Genomic DNA, 19,811 nt, shown 5'->3' with positions numbered 1-19,811 from the left:
TGTGGGTCCCACACATCCCTGAAAGCAGCTTGTGTCAATGTCCCCATTTTAAAGGGGGGAAACTGAGTCACAGAGACATCAAGTAATTTGACCAAGGCTGTAAGTCCCGAGGGCCCAAGACGGAAGCCTGCGTGGTGGAGGCTCCCGTCTGCCCCGCCTACCACCTTCCTGCAGGCGCCTTCCTGTCGACCTCCGACCCCGCTCATGGGGAGGTCACGCCACACCGCCTCTGCCCGCCAGGGCTCCGTACCCAGGCCTGTCTGAGCTGCCTCAGGCTGCTCGTCCTCACCAGACTTCGAGTTTCTCAAAGAACAAATGATATCCCTACCCCTTGTCCAGTCTCTGAGCACTTGAGGTGAACGCACAGATGCGTACTGTGAGGTGTAGTAGAGTCATTCTAGAACTTCTCCAGACAGTGGCGGGGTACACTGGGATTAAAACGTTGACCCCGCACTGTTTGGAAGGTGCTTGACACCGATAGGAGACTTAAAAGTATCACTCAGGAGGGCGGCCTGGCCAGTCACTGCAGTGCATCTGACTTCTGGACATTCGCTTCTCTCCCACTTTCCCTCTGCCTCCCTTCTAGCCCCTTCCATCCCACTGGGTCTTACTGGGGTTTTTTTGCTGCCAAGACCTTGGCTGCCAGCTGAGGAGGAGGCGACCCCTTGGTTCTATCCCTGCGCCCCTGCGGCCTCCTCGCGCTCTCCAGGGGCTTCTCCCACCCCTCCCGTCCCCTTGGCTCTCCGGGACCCTCCTCCTAAGTCGTCATGGCCCTTCCTTCTTCAGTCTTCATGGCTGTACCCGCTCCCCGCCCCCCGATGCCGTGAGGACAGGGCATCCCCACCCCTGCCCTGCTCTGATGTTCCCTGGGGAAATACTCAGCCGCGGCTGTGAGCCGCCTGCCCCGACCTGGGGGGCTTGTCCTGCGAGCTAATAATACCACCGCTTGTCCTCTCCCGGCTCCCTAGGCCGCTTCCCTAAAGGACAAGTGGGGTCTGAGCTACAAACCAAGTTACAGTCGATCGAAAAGCATTTCCGCGTCTGGAAGGCCCCCCCTCAAACGGATGGAAAGGACAAGGTAGTACTTGTTTCAGCCAGAGACGGGAGAGCAAACCATCTCCACGGGACACTTGCTCACGAGGCCAAGGCGCGGCGGCTGTCCCCTGCGGGCCGCCCCGAGCGCTGCTGCCGAGCGGGGCTGCCCCAGCGCGGCTCCGACTGGCCTCCGAGGGAAGGCGGGTCGCACTGCCTTTAGCACCTGGAGGAAGGGGGACAAATGTGTCGTTGATGTCAGGGCCATCCCCACCCGGCAGCCGCCCTGGGGGGTGAGAGATGTCAGTTCTGTCTCACATGCCTGGTTTTCACACACTTGTGTCAAACAAAAGTCCGACTCTTTTGTGGGATGCTGTGGCTTTGAAGTGGAAAACCAGAAGCTTGGTCCTTGGATGAGAGAGATTTTGGACATGGAATGTTGATTCATGGACCAGATGTTCGTGAGCCCAGGCCCTTCTGAAATGGGTGTCATTGCTCCTTGTGTCACAGCTCTCGGGCGGGAGAGACAGAGGAGCTCCCTGAGATCCGTGTGGACGCTGCTTCTCCCGGGCCCAGGGTCACTTTCAACATCCAGGACACGGTAAGAGGGTGCCCTGGGCACGTGGAGCTTGGCAGCCACCGGGGCCTGAAGGGTCGCCCAGGGTCCTGGCCCCTGGCCGTGCAGCTGCCTTCAGGCGGGAGAGTGTCCTGGGTGATTTTTCTTTTTGTCAAGTGCAAATCCACGTAAGTGTGCGACGTTTACGCTCTGCCGCTCGGCGTTCTCGCGCAGAAAGGAGAGGGCGTGGCAGAGCTGGGGCGGAAGGTCAGCTTCAAGGCGGCGTGTTAAAAGTTGCTAAAATGTTTGTCTTTTGTATATTTACTTTCAAGCCATGTTTTTTACTTTTATAAGTTTTCAATTTTTTTTTTTTATTTTAATTAAGTTGAAAAAAACAGTATGGGAAAGCACGCCACGATCCAGCGTTTCCGGGGAAGGGTTTCCTCAGGTATTTAAGATCAGCCTGCGTTTCGCTTTGACGCTAACTAACCGCCCTAAACCTGCTTTCAAGCTGTCATTCCTTCCGCACTAAACCCCGGCCTCAGGAGTCGTTTTATAAAGGGCTAATCTTTTTCATCATGCGTAGTTCACAGACTTGCACAGATACGTGTTAATTCTACTCTTCTGTGTAATTTAGTGTTTCTTTCCAAAATTAAAAAAGACTGTTAGCCGAGTCATGGAGCTAAAACTTTTGTTGTTAATCCCCCAATGAACCCTTTTCCCTACATCCCACTGCACCATGAATCTTTCCTTTACAAAGGGGGGGAGGGCTGGGTAACTATTGGAAACTGGAGTCTCGAGTCCCTCGGAATAACAGACCCTCACACGCATCTCTTGAGTCTCTGGCGTCGGAGGCCCATGTGCGCGTCCCTGACAGCTGCCTCCAGCTCGGCCGCGCGGAGCCGCCACCTCCCTGTTCAAGAGTCGGCTTAACGCTCAGGAGCAGATGCTTTTCCTAAATGGAATTTTGCTTCATAAAAGTAAAATGGAATTTTTAAAATATATCCTTATACCATGTACATAAATCTTTGTCTAGAAATTTCCTGTCAAGTCACAATTAAAAACTGTCCTTATTCCACCTACATTCCCGTGCCTCCTCCCCACTCTTTGAAGCTGGGGACCAGCGTGTATCCCAGAGGGATTCCGTGAACTGATGTGGTTCAGAGCTGTTAAATTTTCACTTGGTGAGCTTAGTGAGCATGTCCTTTAAAAAAAAAAAAGCACACTTGGCAATAAATCGTTCATAGTTAATTTAACGGCTTCTACTAATTAGGCGGAGAAAACACGTCCAACGGTCTCCCGACTGAGACGTGGCGTGGTGGTGCCAGCTGTTCGGCCGTGACTCGGTGCTGCTCGCCGCGAAGTGACTGGGTCATTCTTAAGGGCTGGGCGCTTGGTCGCGGCCTGTCGGCTTGCAGGGCTCATCCCAGAGGGCAGACCCGCAGCCAGCGCCTCCCTCACCTCCCCCAGCACCCGCTCCGCTCCAGCCACCTGCTGAGGGTGTGGGGCGCGCCGGGCTTCCTCCAGCCACTCCCATGGTCAGGCCTTGCTTCCTGCCTCGCTGTCCCAGCCACATGCCCGCAGTCGGACCTTCCCTCGGCAGAGCGAGGACTCCCAGCTCTGACAGGGTCTGACCATGTCTAAGCTTCTGTTTTTCTTTCTTAAAATGAGAAGAGATTTCTGAGATGAGCTGATCGACGCTGTCTCTCTCTGCGGTCAGTTTCCAGAGGAGACAGAGCTGGACCTTCTGTCCGTGACCGTGGACGGGCCCCCCCACTACTCGTCCCACAGCGAAGGGTCGTGCTCCGTGTTCAGCTCCCCGAGGACCCCAGGGGGCTTTTCCCCAGGCCTTGCCTTCCAGGCTGAAGAGGGCCGGCGGGACGACAGCCTGTCCTCCAGCAGCGAGGACTCCGAGCGGGACGAGGGCCACGAGCGGGAGCGGCGCTGCATTTACAGGAAGCCCTCGTGAGTGGCCTGAAGACCCTCGGGTGGTCGTTCAGGAGTGCGAGCTGCAGCTGGGGTGACTGCGCATTTGGAGAAATGAATCCCAGGCTGTCGCGGCCAGCCCACGTCCTGCCCCTCCCCATCCTCGTGCGTTTTAACAAAGTCCAGAAACTGGCATTTGACTGTATCACTAACAAAAATGAAATCACGATGTCAGCGGGGGCAGACATCGCCCTGCACACGCTCGGCGCCCCGTCCTGGCCGTCTCTGACGTAGGCGGAGCCTCAGCACCTGTGGAGGCCGTGGGGCGTGTGGGTCCTCAGAGCTGCGGCCATTCAGCCCATCGCGCCCTCCCTCAACATCGGCTCTCTCCCGCAGGCACGCGATGCGCAAGAAAGCAACGGGCTTCGCTGCCGTCCACCAGCTCTTGACGGAGCGCTGGCCCACGGCCCCCGCCAGCCGCAGCCTCGGCGGCGCAGCCACAGAGAGGAACATCGACTTTGAGCTGGACATCCGGGTGGAGATCGACAGCGGGAAGTGCGTGCTGCACCCCAGCACCCTGCTGCAGGAGCACGACGACATCAGCCTGCGCAGGTGGGCCCCCCACCCTGTCGACAAGGCCCCCGCGATGACCACCCCCCCCCCGGCCCGGTGTCAGAGCCCTCAACCCCACACTGACCCCCTACCTCCCCAAGACACGGATTTAAAGCCAAGGTGTGACCACAGCTGTAGTGTTTGTAGAACATGCTGTTCTTTCCACATGGGTGTGACATTCTCTGGCAGTCAGAAGGGGATGCTGATTTAGGTTCTGGCGAGTGTGTTCACTGAGGTGGTGGCATCTTGGGAACTCTCCTTTAAACAAGCAGAAGTTTCTATGTTGACCTCTGCCCTGGTGTTGTGCACATTTCTGGTTTATTTTGAGGGGGGCCCACCCCCACTTCTGTTTCAAAGGGCCATGTAGTCCTCAGGGCCATCCTGCTCATCAGGGGTCTCGCCGAGTCCGTAACCAGGGACTGGGAGCAGAATGCGCCAGGGGCGGGCGAGGGCAGTCTGTGGGTCAGCGCTGCGGCATGGGCGGCTGCCCAGCGGTCAGCCCAGCAGAAGGCTGGCGCCGGGTCTGACGGCCTGGCTGGAGGGCTGGGCACACGCTGTTGCAGGGACTGCACTTGGCCTTACAGTGTATCAGTGTGAGTGGTTTCCTGCTGACGATCCGTTGCTTTTTACTTCGAATTTCATTTTGCTTTTCTTTCCTAATCTGAAAAAGAATGATGAGAAATAGGGAGAACTGAGTGGGCAGGTGGACAGGAGGGGTGGAAAGTGGCAAAAGCAGGCAGGACGGGCCTTGTGACCCATCCCAGGTCCCGTTTGCGTCTGTAGGTCTGGGGTTTGCCAGCATGGGCCGTTGCCCGGCGGGGCTCCTGGCGCCCCTCATTTCCTTGAGCCCCAGAGAGCGGCGGGCGTTGTGGTTCCCGCCGCGCCAGGGGCCTCACTGCTCCCTGGGACACGGTCGTGAGGGTTAAGCCAATGTATGAGTGAAAGAGAAAAATGTACTTTTTTTCTGAAAGTGAAAACAGCGTTTGTATCTACAGGAGTTATGACAGAAGTTCCAGGAGTCTAGATCAAGATTCTCCCTCAAAAAAGAAGAAGTTTCAAACTAATTATGCATCCACCACCCACTTAATGGCTGGCAAGAAAGTGCCATCCTCACTGCAGACAAAACCTGGTGACCAGGAGACCACGGTGTTCTACATCCCGGGGGTGGACGTGAAGGTACCAGCATGCTGCCCGCCGCGGCCCGTGCGGCCTCGGGCTCCCCTTTGGCCGGCCTGCTCTGGCTGCAGGGACGCTGGCGTGCCGCTGCCGCGTGCCTGATGCAGCTTTTCCATGAAATTTTGCAAGAAAGAAAGAAGTTAATTTCCTTTTTGAAAATATGTTGGTATTCATAACATACCTGCTGGGACTTGCTAGTGCAAATTTACTAAACACTTATTTTTTTAGATTCTGGAATTACAGAGTGCGAGGATGTGGCGCTAGTTAGAACCTTGAGCGTGGTCTGGGCGACCGTGTTAGTTGTGACCACAGGTGAAGCTCAGGAGCTGCTGGGACCACAGCTTGTAGGCCTGGCCGGGCCTGGGCTCCTGGGCCGGTCTTCCTGCCTCACTTCTCTGCATTTCTTGGCTCTCCTCACTTGCGTGGTTTTAACTTTGAAAGTGTGTTTGTTTCACTACAGTTGCATTATAATTCCAAGACTCTAAAGACCGAGTCACCCAACACCTCCAGAGGATCTTCCCTGCCAAGAACGCTCTCCAAAGAGTCCAAGCTGTCTGGTATGAGAGACACTGGCGCGCCTCCTCCTCCTCCTCTGCCCTGCACTGTCCAGAGCAAGACTCACACCTTACTTCCTCCCCCACCCCCACCTCTTCCCGCAGGTATTTAAGGAAAATGTACTTTTTTTTTTTTTCATGACTTGATTTTTTGATCGTCACCTACTTGCTCGACTGTGACTTTCAAATTCACCTTGAGAGCAAGGACAGGGCTGTCCTGGTGGCCGCTGGGCCCACAGGGAGAGGTGTGCGCCGGGCAGGTGGCTGCTCTCAGGCCGCTCTCTTAGACCATCGGTTGTTGAACTTTATGTCCTACCTCCTGAACTTTCTAGACACGTATGTCTGGAAAAAGTTTCATGTAGTTCAAATTTGGGAGCTTATTACGCTCCAGCTGGACACCAGCTTCCACACTTCAGACAGAGCCTCTGGGCCTCACCCCTTTCCCTCCCTCATCGTCTTTCCTCACACGGTAGGTCCTCCCATACGTACTGGCCATGCACACATGCTGCTGTGGGTCTGCCGGGCCGCCCCTCAGGCAGCTGCGGTCAGGGTGTTGCTTTGATTGTGCAACCACCTCAAGGGCCCCTGCCACGCCCAGCGAGCAGGCCTCAGCGCCGCCCACTCGGGCCACTCACAGGATGGGGCACCTGGCTCCCTCAGGAGGAGGGACCTAAGGAGAGCATGGCCGAGGTGAAGTCCCACCCCAAGCCCCACATCCCCTCCAGCATGGTGGCCGTGCCTAGGGACAGACGCAGCTGCCCCAGGCCGTGCCACCAGGAGGCCAGCTGCCCCAGCGCAGGGGGAAGGGCAGGAGCTGCTGCAGGGCCCTTACGTGGGAGGTAGAATTAGAGGGTGTCAGGCTTTCGAGTGACCCGGCCCAGTCACATCCCCTGGGTGCGGGACGGATGCTGTTTCCCCCACTGTACAGATGAGGAAGGGTTAGGCTCAGAGAAGCTGAATTTCTTTGCAAGATTTACAAAGTTTAAACTTTTGGGTAGAAAAATAGCCAGAGTCCGTTTGCTCCACACTCTGATCCGGTCCCTGGGCTGAGGAATAGCGGACCAGCCCCAGCACAGGGGGCATCCCAAGCTGGACTGGCCACTGGCACAGGGAGCGTACGAGCTGGACCGGCCACTGGCACAGTTTGCATATGAGCTGGACAGCTGAGAGCGGCCAGCAGGAAGGCAGTCAGCCTACAGTCTGCAGCTCGCACAGAAACTCTTGGTTAAAGTTCTCTGTCCCCTTTCTGGTGGGCAAATAATGCTGAGACGCAAAACGCTCAAGTCATGCTAACAAGACACTTAGCAAAGGATGAACCTGAAAACTTGAACCTGAACTAGACTGAGAGCAAGTAGGAATGACCGTGCTGTCCTCTGCCAGTGAGCGCTGTTCACGCTTGACGCTCCTGTGCCACCGCCTTCCCGTGTGGTTTGGCGTGTCAGGTGCTCCCCAGATGAAATGGTTATACTCTGATTCCTCACAAAGTGCTGCGTTTCGTGGGAACTGCACTGAGCGTACCTCACCTTTGTAAATGTTCCAGCCAAAGGAAAAGGGGGTGCAGGGGTGAAGACAGCCAAGCTGTATGCCTGGGTGGCCCTGCAGTCATTGCCAGAGGAGATGGTCATCAGCCCCTGCCTGCTGGACTTCCTGGAGAAGGCTCTGGAGACCATCCCCATCACGCCCGTCGAGAGGAACTTCACGAGTGAGTGCATCTTGGACCCTTACACCCCGTCACGTTTCTCTTGGCGTCCTCCAGAGCATCTCAGCGCCAGCTGGGTTACGTGGTGTGTCGGTGATAAATACTGAAGCTTGTGGGGCTTGGGAGAAACAGTGTCCTGGTGAGGGTATAAGGGTTTCCTGTGGCCACAACTAGCTGGGGGCGCACGCGCCTCCTGAGGCCTCCCACCCCTGTGTGGGGGCTGGAGGCTCGCGGGCTCGGGGAGAGCAACAGGCTGGGCCTGGATTCCCATGCCTGGCCTCAGCACGCGCACAAGAGGAAAGGGTCTTTTCACAAACATTCTTTCCTGGCCCTAATAATCAAACTTGGAACCCCACATTTCTACAGCAGTCAGCTCACAAGATGAGGACATGGGGCACTTTGAGATCCCGGACCCCATGGAAGAGTCCGCGACCTCGCTGGTGTCCTCGTCCACGTCCGCATACGCCTCCTTCCCCGTGGACGTGGTGGTGTACGTTCGCGTCCAGGTACACTCCTCGGCGGCTGCTTTTGTTGTGCAGAGACGCCCATGGGTGTGTTCCCGCCCCGCAGTGCTGCCCCCGTGCCCTCAGCCCGTGTGCTGGCCTCGTGGCTGCCTGAGTCCCAGGAGGGCAGGCTGGGCTCTGTGCTGCTTCTGTTTTGCTGAGGAGATTGACAGTGTCTGGGCTTCCAAAACTGAGGTCTCATACTTCTGTGGCAAAAGGAAATACGCAAGTTAGCGCTGGTTGAGTCCTGCAAGCTTACTGCTGGGGCGCCTGTGCCCCAGGTGGCGGGCGGGCGGGAGCGGCCCAGGCCGAGTCCAGGGGCAACAGTGCAGGGCTCTGCCGAGTTACGTAGTTTATGGCCAGGGCCCTGGAACCGCCAGCCTGCTGCCCACCCCAGGTGTCTGGGTCACCATCGGGCTGGGCTCATTTCATACGGGTTTGAACCCTCCTCCTGTCCAAATTCAGGCCCGGTTTACCCTCAGTTAGGACTTACGCTCAACCTCAGGAACAAGAGCGGCTCTAATGCTCTCCGGGCCGGGGTGTTTATACAACTGCCGTTGGGCCAGACGTGCTTCAGCCTGGTTTTCATGCTGGCTCTTTTGAAGAGCTGATAAAACGGTGGCTGAGGACCTGAGAATTTATAGAACTTTTTTGTTATTAATATAACAAACAGCCTTTTAAAATTTTGGTATAAGGGACATAATAAGCATCTTTCGTGTCCTGAATTACCTAAATTTCTAAACATTTACTGCTTAGAAATAGTTCCTCGAATATTTACATTTTTTGAAATGAACCATTTGGGAAAGCTTGAACATCAAAGTCAAAGTCCTCCTGCGCGTCAGGTAATACATCTGGTGTCTGTGGACTGAAGTGAAAATCACAGGTGCTGGGAAGCCGGTGGCAGAGCTTTGAGCCGTCCAGGCCTGAGCCCGCCTGAGCCGTCCTGTGCCCGCCCAGCCTTCACAGATCAAGTTCAGCTGCTTGCCCGTGTCGCGCGTGGAGTGCATGCTGAAGCTGCCGTCCCTGGACCTGGTCTTCTCTTCAAACCGCGGGGAGCTAGAGACCCTGGGCGCTGTGCACCCCGCGGAGGCGTCGTCCCCAGCAGGCGCCGCAGCTCAGAGCGGGACCAAGCCGTGTGCCAGCAAGAGTGGGACGCCAGGTATGGGCTGCCTTCTGGTGTGCGCGGGATGATCGTGTAGATCCCGAGTGAGCGTGGAAACGGTGTTTGCGGCTGAGAGTGTGTGTTGTTGGGGCACGCGGCGGCCGGCAGTGCCTGCCTGCGGTGTTGGCGTGAGCGGCCGCCGGTTCCCTTCGGAGTGTGTTCATGCTCTCATAGAAGATGAGGTGGGCGTTGCCTTGTGAGGAGATTCCTTATTGCACTGGATTAAAAGCTCATCGAGGACCGCATCTGCTTTTCGGCAGTAAATTCTGTTACCTGAGCAAGTGTCCTTTCCGTGAAAGGTTTTGTTTTTAAAACAACTGAGCATTTCCTGATGAGTTAGTCACTCTTACCTACGTTGGCGTTCGCTGTGATTTCTGCCTTGAAAATCATACAGCAAATCTCTAAGGCAAGTAGGATTTTATCGAATACCTTTAGAGATACCAGAAAAGGGAAAATTATCACGAAAACTGGAGCGGGGTGTGAGGGGCGCTGCGTGGCGCCCACGCTTTCCAAGTCTTTAGAAAGTGAAGGCTGTGAGGCGCTCCTGCGGTGCGGCCTGGGGGCGCAAGGGCAAGTTCAGGCTACCTGACGCCCCGCCCTCTGGGGGTCCCCCGCTCACGGGCACCTCAGGGCTTGGTTGGGGGGACCCTGCTATGGGCAACGTAACTGAATTTGGAGACTTAGTGGGAACGAAGCATGTGTGTGAGTCGGCCACGCAGGGCTGGGGAGACACAGGGCTGGGGAGGCGCTGGGGCAGGAAACGCGGCCCCGGGCCGGAGCCCCGCACCTGGAGTGGAGGAGCGGGTGTGGGGAGAGCAGCCCCCGCAGGGCGGGCCGAGACGGGCACGTGGCGCCCGCGGAGGCCAGCGGGTGGGGGCTGGAGCAGGGCCCGGGCTCACTGCCCACCGCCCAGAGTGGCCCTGCTGAGGCCGGAGAGGCGGTGAGGGGCAGACGTGGGGGTGGAAGGTGATAAGCTCGGGATAGGGAGCGAGAGGTGGGGTGGGGGTAGGGTGGACCCGAGTTTCCAGCTGAGCAGTGTGCATGGAGGCATCGCCTGTGAGATCTGGAAACACGGGGAGAGCAAGGGTCCCCCAGACACAGTCAGGAGCCCGCAAGGCCTGGAATGGGGGGGGGGGGCGTCACAAGTTGTGAGGCCAGAGGGTGTCCGGGCATGCATTTTGGAACCAGGTGGCCTCACGCTGGCCTCTCCACTGTTGGGTGTTTCTGGGGTGCCCACCACATCGAGCTGGGGGCTGTGACCGCTGCCCCCCCTCCTCCCCCCCCGCATGCACTCCGGCGCCAGGGCTTGGGTTCCACAGTTCTCGCTCCCTTTGCTTCAACCCAACTCTTGTTCCTGCCCATGGCCACTTCCTGCGGGGCAGAGGGGAAGGGGAGCAAAAAACCTTGGCCTTGGCCAAGCAGCAGTGATTGTTTCAAAGACCGGGGAGGCCACCCGGCCGCCGTGTCCCGTGTGTCCACGCCTGTGTGGCCGGCGTTGCGCTGCGGAGTTGCTGAGATCCCGCGTCTTGTGCCCTGCAGGCTCCTCGGGACCGGGCAGCCCCCTGGGCAGGAGCCGGCACAGCAGCAGCCAGTCAGACCTGAGCAGCGCCAGCAGCAGCTCCTCGGGGCTCAGCTTCACGGCCTGCATGTCGGACTTCTCCCTGTACGTCTTCCACCCCTACGGGGCCGGGAAGCAGAAAACGGCCGTCTCTGGCCTCACAGCCGGCTCCGGAGGCCTAGGTACGCGTGGCACGTCTGTCCCCCATCTGATTAACTGCGTCCTTCCAGAAACACGACGCCTTACATGATGGATACCAGACAAGACCAGAAACGTCCGTTTTTCGTTTTGATAATTGCTTCTCCCTCCACAGGTGGAAATGGGAAGTAAATGACTCAGGTGTATCATGTAAGAGTTTAAGAACTCAGAATATTGACGTCATCTAAAGCACAGTAGTCTCGGGGTCTAAAGGTTACTTGTGTTTCCCCCAATCACTGCCCTAAGGGGTTCTATAAATAGTGAATTTTTAGAGTGTCCGTCACATTTGTTGTATTGAAACGAGACTCGTTCCATAATTTCAGTGAACCTGCATTTCACTGAGCTCTCACAGCGCAGGCGGAGGCAGACACCCCCAAGTCTGGTTTCGCTGGAAGAGGCTCGTAAAGACCTGCGCTGGGGCCACCCCTGCCCACCAGCCCTTCTGCTCCCGCACTGACCGGCCCGATGCCCCGCGGGGCCCGTCCCCGTCCCGTCTGACTGGCTGGCGTGTGTGTTTCTGCTCCAGGGAATGTGGATGAAGAGCCCACTTCGGTCACTGGCCGGAAAGACTCTCTCAGCATCAACCTTGAGTTTGTGAAAGTGAGTCTGTCCCGCATCAGGCGGTCCGGAGGCGCCGCGTTCTCAGAGGGTCAGCCCTCGGGCAAGTCTGCAGGCAAGGTGGACACCACGCTGATAAATATATCTGGTATTTGCATTTTGAAACTACTTTTCAGAAATAAGGGTCCCCTTAGGCCGTCACCCGTAATGTGTAAACTGCTGACCACGAGAAGCCGATGTGGAGGAAAGGCCTCCGGGTGTGTCTCCATGCAGGAAGGACTTCTGGGTGGCCTGGAGACCTCTCCATGGGCCACGATGCCTGGCGAGACTTAACTCTCCCTCCTTCCCTACCAGGAGTGCTGGAATTTCTGATTTGTTTGGTTTTTATAATCGTAAATTCTCAGAGCACTGAAGAGGGTTGGGTATATTGTTGTATCGCCTGCACCGTGGCCGTGGCATGGACCACGGCAGTGAAGGGGGAGCTCCAGGGGAAGTTTAGAGCACTCAGATGCTGGGGGGCAGGTCTGGGAGCAGCAGAGGAGACCAGCGTGAGCCTCTGGCGCAGGCAGCAGGCGGGCAGGGAGCCGGGCCGTGGTGGAGTGAGGAGGGAGGCCAGAGCAGCCTGGAGGCCCCGGATTTGGGGAGGCTGGGGAAGCAGCCTGGCCGCCTGGGCCTTCCTGAGAGCCCCGGCAGGGGCCCTGTCGGGATGTACAGCCTTCGTAGCGCGTGGACAGTGCCGCGCCGCGGGACTGCCCTGACACGCTGTCCTGCAGCTGTCTGCGACATCGGGTCCGCCTCCTTCAAGTATGACATGCGCCGGCTCAGCGAGATCCTGGCCTTCCCCCGGGCCTGGTACCGGCGCAGCATTGCGCGGCGCCTCTTCCTCGGGGACCAGACTGTCAACCTGCCAGGTGAGCATCACGGGGCCCAGCCTGCCACGGGGTCTGGACATGCAGCATGGCGGCATCCACGGGGCACTCGGGCGGGGCTCCCCTGCTTCCTGGCCGTCCCTCTGGGTTAGATGTGGGTGTCGGGAGAGGAGCGGAGACTGAGGGGCACCAGGGAGCAGCAGGCACCGGTCTGGCCTGTGCCTCCTGTCCGCCCTCCCATCAGTGGTTTGGCCAGGCCGCGTCCAGTACAGGCAGGCCAGGGGACAGGCAGCCTCTTTCACAGGGGTGGCACAGTGAATGGTCTTGCATGTCCCCCCCCTCCTTTGTTGCCAGCGTCAGGCCCGGGGACGCCCGACTCCGTCGAGGGGGTGAGCCAGCACCTTTCCCCAGAGTCGTCGAGGAAAGCCTACTGTAGGGCCTGGGAGCAGCCCAGCCAGTCGGCCTCCTTCAGCCACACGCCTCAGTCGCCCAGCGTGTTCGGCGAGCACGTGGCCGGCAGCACCATGTCGCCGGGGACTGCGGCGCAGAGCCTCAAGTCCCCCGCACCCACACGATCCCGGAGCGTGTCCGACTCCTCAGTTCCCCGCAGAGGTAACTGCTCCCGTTGCCAGGAGCCCTCAGGGCCCGACTCCTGCCCCAAACGCAGGGAGACACATTCTTGCCGGACCCTCCCCCAGTCCAAACACTTGCAGCTGCAGCCTGCGGCTACGGCCTGCGGCGGGAGGCAGCAGGGGGCCGTGAGCAGGGGAGGACAGGGCAAGGGGCGCGCCATCTCAAGCAGAGCAAGTAGAACAGACGGAGGCGTCGGCCAGTCTTCATGTTCACCCAGCTCCCAGTTCAGTCCAGCCCTGTCCCTTAGGCCCCTGGGCTCTTTTATGTATTGAGGAAAATAGAAGTGAGTGACACAGTTGGCACCACAGGCGAGGCGGGAGGGTAATAAGCTGGTGCAGGGCCTCCGCAGAGACCCCAGGTGGGCCCGGAGACGGAGGCCGTGCGGACGCTGCCAGGGCGGGCAGAGCAGCTCTCGTGGGGGCTGATGTGAGCGCTGCTGGGCGCAGGTCTCAGCCCAGGCGTGTGGTCTGGGGGCTGCAGCGTGAGGCTGGGTTTGCCCCGAGCATCTGTGTGAGTAAGCGTTTGCTCACAATCTTTGTTTTTAGATTCGCTTTCAAAAACATCAACTCCTTTCAACAAGTCAAGCAAAGCAGCGAGCCAGCAAGGGGCCCCGTGGGAGACACTGGTGGTGTTTGCTATCAATCTGAAGCAACTGAACGTCCAGATGAACATGAGCAACGTGATGGGGAACACGACGTAAGCTGCTTGACACAAAGAAAATGCCTTTAGTCATTGCGGCGTTTCTCATAAGATAACTCAAAACTCTTTAACACTTAAATGTTTGAGATGGTAAAGACAGACGAAAGAAATTGTTTAATCCTAACGATGACTATTAAACAGCATGAAATACTACCCTAAAAAATTACGTGGAAAATTGTGTAATTTTCTAGCTAAGAGGCATCATCAGCACTCGAACATTCACCACAGTTTTTTTGTTGTGGGACCCTCGCCGGTGGCCGGGGATCGATCTGGCACTGCAGAGGCTGTGGGCAGCCTCGCAACCCAGCGCTCAGCCGCTGCGCCACCAGGGGAGGCCCATTCACCAGTTTTTATAAAACGTATTTTTCAGTATCAAACATTTTGGAAAGCATCTGACTGAATTGCTGTTTTAAATCACAACATGGAAGCCTGTGCGATTTTCTGTTTCAGCTGGACGACCAGTGGTTTGAAGAGCCAGGGCCGCCTGTCAGTAGGAAGTAACCGGGACCGCGAGATCAGCATGTCAGTGGGCCTGGGACGGTCACAGTTAGATTCCAAAGGTGGGGTTGTCGGAGGGACCATCGACGTGAACGCTCTGGAGATGGTCGGTAAGTCCCACTTGGCAACTGGAAGATGCACCGAGAAACGATTCTGAAATGGATTTTGGTGCGTTTTTCCCAGGAGGCTTTCCTGAGAGAAGTGACCGTGGTCTCTGTCTGCCGCAGCGCACATATCCGAGCATCCAAACCAGCAGCCCAGTCACAAGATCCAGATCACCATGGGCTCCACCGAGGCGCGTGTGGACTACATGGGCTCCAGCATCCTCATGGGGATCTTCAGCAACGCCGACCTGAAGCTCCAGGACGAGTGGAAAGTGAATCTGTGCAACACGCTGGACTCGAGCATGACCGACAAAAGGTACGAGAGCCACTAGCACACTGCTGCCCAGGAGGCGTTTGCTCCGGTCCCTGGACTTGTGTTGTGCGATACGAACACGAACGAGAGCAGGTGGGGGAGAATTGTTCTTGTATCTTAACTATGTCCTACTGATGATATTGTTTCATGTCCAGTGAAATTTTTGTCCATGGAGATTTGAAGTGGGATATTTTTCAAGTGATGATATCAAGATCAACTACACCAGACCTGATAAAGATAGGAATGAAGCTCCAGGAGTTTTTCACACAGCAGTTCGACACCAGCAAACGAGCCCTGTCTACCTGGGGACCGGTCCCTTACCTCCCCCCCAAGACAACGGCCACCAGCCTGGAGAGGAGTTCTCAGGAGCAGTGTAAGCATCAGAGCTGAGTGTTGTGGGCCTGCTCTCCTGTGGCTGCTGGAAGTAGGCAGGGCCGTGATTCAGGGGGTCCTCGGGTCCCCCCCAGCTTCTGAACCCTGGTAACTAGGCGAGGAGCATCTCCTGGTTCAGGGCGTGGAGTCAGAGTCTCAGGCCGGGCTACTCCAGACCATCATTCTTTTCACTCACGGTCTCAGCCAACAGGTGCTTGGGAAGCTCTGCCATGGGCACAGGAGTGTGTCCGGCGGACTGGGCTGCCGAGCTCCTGCAGCTGTGGCTCTCCTGGCGTTGGGGTAGTTCAGGGAGAGACGTGCTCAGAGCAGGGGGACACGGGGGAGAGGCACGCGATGGTGTGAGGTACTTTAGAAGGGTGGTCAGAAAGCCTGCGCTGAAGGGAGGAGGGTTTGGGGGTGGGGGTGTGAGACCCATCATGGCGCCCCCCGTAGTGGGGCAGAGCAGGCAAGTGGGGGATGGGCTTGCACTCAGAGAGGCAGGCCCAGGGCTTTGAAGGCGATGGCCAGCAGTCAGAGAGTTTTGAAACATCTTATTTTTTTGTCGAAACACACCTTTTTAATAACCTCACTCTGGCCCTCTGGCTGCTCCAGGTAGTTAATGGTGGAAGCAGAGGCCACAGCGGTAGTTACTACAGAATCCAGGCCGCACACGGTGGCGGCTTCACCTGGAGTGACAGAGACATAAACACGGTAGAAATCAGGGCACTTTTAATGACTTTTTATCACAGAAACAAAAAATTATTAAAATGGCATATCCGTCTGCAAATCACGCAGACGCTGTGGCGCGCTCAGGCCCTCCCTGGCGCCTCCTACGCCTGTGCTCGGTGCCAACACGCTGCTCTCGCTGGTGTGGCCTCCTCCGTGGTCTCTGGCTTTCCCTTTGCTGACCATCTGCTCTAGCCTTGGGCCCACATTCCACAACTGGCCTAAAACTGCCTTCACAACTGGTTGGTCCGAACCAGCACATCCGGTTCAATCCCAGGCGGAACCTGGGAGTGTCTCCCACGCTCTTTTAACTTGGCGCAGCCCCTTTCGTGACCTGACCTGCTGAGGGGACACAGCCCACTGGCTCCCCCTTCTGGTTTCCTTCAGTTGCTTCCTTGTGGCCTGTCTCGTCCCCACGGGCCCTTGAAACACAAGTTGGCTTTGGGCACAAATAAAAGGGTCGTCTCCAGAAAGCCCTCACTACAAAGGCAGACAGGCCTAGGGGGTATCATGGAGTTAAGGAGACAGAAGAGACCACTAGGCACCACATGTGCTGCCTGGCTGGACCCTGGATGACGTGTGGACACCAGCTGAAAAGACATTATTGGCACAAGGACTATGAACGGGGGTGTGGTGACTGCTTCCCAAACCGTGGCTGGAATGGCCCCTGGAACCCACCGGCCTGGCAGGGCCAGCTGCTGCTGCTGCTGCTGCTTGGACCCCACCCTCAGGCCGCTGGGCTCGGAGAGGGTGAAGGAAACCAGCCCTTAGGGTCAGGGGTCCTGCCAGTGATTTCTCAGCCTCCCACTCAGTGGCTCCCCAACACCCTCTTCCCCCTCACTCGGAGAGTTTGGGTGAAATACCCGAGTTGCACAGTTAGGGGAGAACTTACAAAACGTCATGCAAGCACCTTGTAAGTCCTGGACCTTTCCAGAAGAGTTAGTCACTGCTGGCAAACGACTTGGTTCTGTCCAAGACAGTGTTAGGCACTGTCTTCTGCGAGGCTCTCTGTAGCTCAGCCTCAGCTCACAGCTGACAGGTGCTCGGCCCCTGCCTGAATCACCTCTGCTGTAGTAAGTGCCCACTCCCATGTGCACGGGCACTCCTGGATAAGCATTCTGGTTTCCTTGCAGTGCTGGACGCAGCTCACCATCGACACTGGCCAGGAGTCCTGAAGGTGGTGTCGGGATGCCACATCTCCCTATTCCAGATCCCGCTCCCCGAAGATGGGATGCAGTTTGGAGGCTCCATGAGCTTACATGGGAATCACATGACACTGGCTTGTTTTCATGGTCCAAATTTCCGTTCAAAGTCCTGGGCCCTTTTTCATTTAGAAGAACCAAATATTGCTTTTTGGACCGAAGCTCAGAAAATCTGGGAAGATGGTAAATTGATATATTTCTAGCTTTTACTTTTCCCTATCCTTGCGTGATGCTTATAAATGGCGTAGTTTTCCTCCCCCGAATCATGTTTCCTCTCTGTGTTTTACCATGCACCTGGCATGTCAAGGAGTTTGCGGCTGAAGGACCAGCCTGGAATTTGTCGAAGGACCTGTTTTCTGAACTTGCCATCTTTCTTCTCACTGCCTCCTTCTGCCGTGGCTGGCCATGGTCACGTTAATAGTTACTGCCAATATTCTGTATAAAAACCTGAAGACACACAGAGTTAGTGTGAGGAGACTGTCAGGGAAGACTGCACCATAAACTTGGTGGGAGGCTGTTTCTGCCTCTGTCTACCTTGATAAACCCAACTCCTTTTAGCTTTCCTCTCTTACTCAGTGGGTTAATGATGAAGATAAAGGTTGATGCACTTTATCTTACTGGGGATAAACCAGTGACAACTAAAATAAAAAAGTCATTTGTGATTATGACTTTTATAAATAAATCTGTTGCTTTAGGGACATATCTTTCTGCATCTAAATATAAACTTTTCTCCTCTAGGCTCCAGCGATCATTCCACGTATATTGTGCAGACACTGGACTTCCATCTAGGCCACAATACCATGGTCACCAAACCTTGTGGTGCTTTGGAAAGCCCTATGGCCACAATAACCAAGATAACCAGGCGCCGTCACGAAAACCCACCCCATGGAGTGGCGAGTGTGAAAGAGTGGTTCAATTATGTCACAGCCACGAGGAATGAAGGTTGGGAGTTGATTTTTTTTTTTTTTTTTTCAGATTGATTTATGCATACAAGACAGGGGTATAGGCCAGAGGTATCACCAGAGACAGAGCAAGGAGCAGAACAGGCGGAATGCACTGCTAAAGGGAGCAGCAGGGAGACAGGAGAGTCTGCTGTGCCCTGTGGGTTAGCTCCCTGGCGGGGGATCAAACTTGTGCTGCAGTGGCTGCTGATAGCTTGATAGCGCTGAGACTTAACCCCTTGTGCCACCAGGGAGGCCCAGTTGGGAGTTGATTTTTAGAGGGACACTTCTCGTTACTTTAACCAATAGACAAGTGCATTTTACTCCTGCTGACATGACTTGTCATGTGGATGTGTCACACACACCCCCCTACCCCAGTGGTGTAGCAGCTCTTAAAATACTGGTTTAAATAAATCAAAAATATTGGAAAAAAAATTTTTTTTAAGATTTATTTATTTATACAAGAACCGGGGTACAGGCCAGAGGCGCGGGAGGGTGAGTGGATTCACCAGAGCCAGAGTGTGGAACACAACAGGCAGACTGACGAAATGCAGTGCTGAGGGGAGCAGTGGGCGCGACAGGAGAGGTCTGCAAGCCGTGTGGGCTGCTCCCTGGCTGGCGGGGGATGGAACTCTCGCTGCAGAGGCTGTGGACAGCTTCACAGCGCTGTGCTCAACCCACTGCGCCACCTGGGAGGCCCTGGAATAATATTTTTGAAGTGACTTTAAACATTGGCAGTTTGGGGAAGTTACTACAAAACTAAGTAACACAGTACAGTAAACTTAAGGTTGCAATAAAATGAAACTGCTATTCCTGTGAAGCCTTAAGTTTAAAAAGAGTGCTTTTGAAGAGTGTTTTCATGTGATCAGGTCTGCGTTTGCAGGTCTGCGTTTGCAGCGCTGCCCACCAGTTGCTGCATGTGTGGGGAGCTGGTGAGACGTGCTGGGGGCGACATATGCCCTCGACAGCACTCATGTGAGCGGCAGCCTCAGGGTGAGGGCAGGAAGTGAGTCAGAGGGTTGTGCATAAATCATTGATACAAGATTTATTCTCCTTCTCAATTAGAGGCTTTGGGGGAGAAGGGTCTTTTTGGCTGAGTTACTCTGCAGGAGCTTTTAGCCTATTAAACTGCTATCTGTACCTAGTTAAAAGTGTGTATACAGGGCCTTCCCGGTGGCGCAGCGGTTGAGCCTTGCGAAGCTGCCTGCAGCCTCTGCAGCGCCGGTTCGATCCCCGGCTGCTCCCCGGCCACCGGAGGAGGGTCCCGCATGGCGCGCAGACCTCTCCTGCCGCCCGCTGCTCCCCTCAGCAGTGTCCTTCGGTCCTTCTGCCTGCTCTGCTCCCCGCTCTGGCTCTGGTGGGTTCTCTCACCCTCCCGCGCTTCTGACTGTACCCAGTGCTGGTATGTATGTATGTAAGTATGTATGTATGTATTATGTATGTATAAATAAATAAATAAATCTTTAAAAAAAAAAATGTGTGTGTACATAGAACCACCATAGTGTAACCATAGCACATATGTGAGGGAAGAGAAGGATGTCCACCTGATTTCAAGGTCAGTGCATTTAGTCACAAGTTCTGCAACAGTGAGGTAGTCAATATATGGAGAACTTTGAGCTTAATGAAATGCTTAAATTCAGTTAAGAATAATATTCATTTTAAAGTTTGAGAAACCAAAGTCACTGTTATTAAAACCTAATCTTTGTAATCTTATTTTAAATTGAGTCTCTATCTTCTAGATTTTTTTTTTTTTAAGATTGATTTATTTATGCATACAGGGGTACAGGCCAGAGGTGCGGGGGGTGAGAGGATTCACCAGAGACAGAGAGGGGAACAGAACAGGCAGACTGACTGAAATACACTGCTGAGGGGAGCAGCGGGCAAGACAGGAGAGGTCTGCTGTGCTGTGTGGGTTGCTCC

At 55.8% G+C, this 19,811-nt stretch overlaps 1 protein-coding gene across 10 annotated transcripts in view; it reads left to right on the top strand.

Annotated features, from left to right (window-relative positions):
- Positions 1 to 19,811, top strand: part of BLTP1 (bridge-like lipid transfer protein family member 1) — a 98,125-nt gene that overhangs the window by 73,254 nt on the left and 5,060 nt on the right. For 6 of the 10 annotated variants that reach the window (XM_054690380.1, XM_054690379.1, XM_054690381.1 and 3 more), the window contains 20 exons: positions 969 to 1,078; positions 1,543 to 1,633; positions 1,974 to 2,036; positions 3,309 to 3,553; positions 3,911 to 4,126; positions 5,122 to 5,302; positions 5,763 to 5,961; positions 7,397 to 7,558; positions 7,922 to 8,061; positions 9,016 to 9,217; positions 10,760 to 10,960; positions 11,503 to 11,682; positions 12,308 to 12,445; positions 12,758 to 13,015; positions 13,582 to 13,732; positions 14,186 to 14,343; positions 14,461 to 14,653; positions 14,806 to 15,023; positions 16,882 to 17,133; positions 17,689 to 17,892. In XM_054690380.1, the coding sequence (XP_054546355.1) occupies positions 969 to 1,078; positions 1,543 to 1,633; positions 1,974 to 2,036; positions 3,309 to 3,553; positions 3,911 to 4,126; positions 5,122 to 5,302; positions 5,763 to 5,961; positions 7,397 to 7,558; positions 7,922 to 8,061; positions 9,016 to 9,217; positions 10,760 to 10,960; positions 11,503 to 11,682; positions 12,308 to 12,445; positions 12,758 to 13,015; positions 13,582 to 13,732; positions 14,186 to 14,343; positions 14,461 to 14,653; positions 14,806 to 15,023; positions 16,882 to 17,133; positions 17,689 to 17,892 (3,562 nt within the window). The remainder of the gene's footprint in view (positions 1 to 968; positions 1,079 to 1,542; positions 1,634 to 1,973; positions 2,037 to 3,308; positions 3,554 to 3,910; positions 4,127 to 5,121; positions 5,303 to 5,762; positions 5,962 to 7,396; positions 7,559 to 7,921; positions 8,062 to 9,015; positions 9,218 to 10,759; positions 10,961 to 11,502; positions 11,683 to 12,307; positions 12,446 to 12,757; positions 13,016 to 13,581; positions 13,733 to 14,185; positions 14,344 to 14,460; positions 14,654 to 14,805; positions 15,024 to 16,881; positions 17,134 to 17,688; positions 17,893 to 19,811) is intronic. The other 4 variants (XM_054690387.1, XM_054690385.1, XM_037496131.2 and 1 more) reach the window with 3 other exon arrangements.

This window comes from Talpa occidentalis, unplaced genomic scaffold (assembly GCF_014898055.3).
Source record: "Talpa occidentalis isolate TD23 unplaced genomic scaffold, MPIMG_talOcc4v2.1 talOcc4.8, whole genome shotgun sequence".
NCBI classification, from domain to species: Eukaryota; Metazoa; Chordata; class Mammalia; order Eulipotyphla; family Talpidae; genus Talpa; species Talpa occidentalis.
This window is presented reverse-complemented; position numbering and strand designations above follow the sequence as displayed.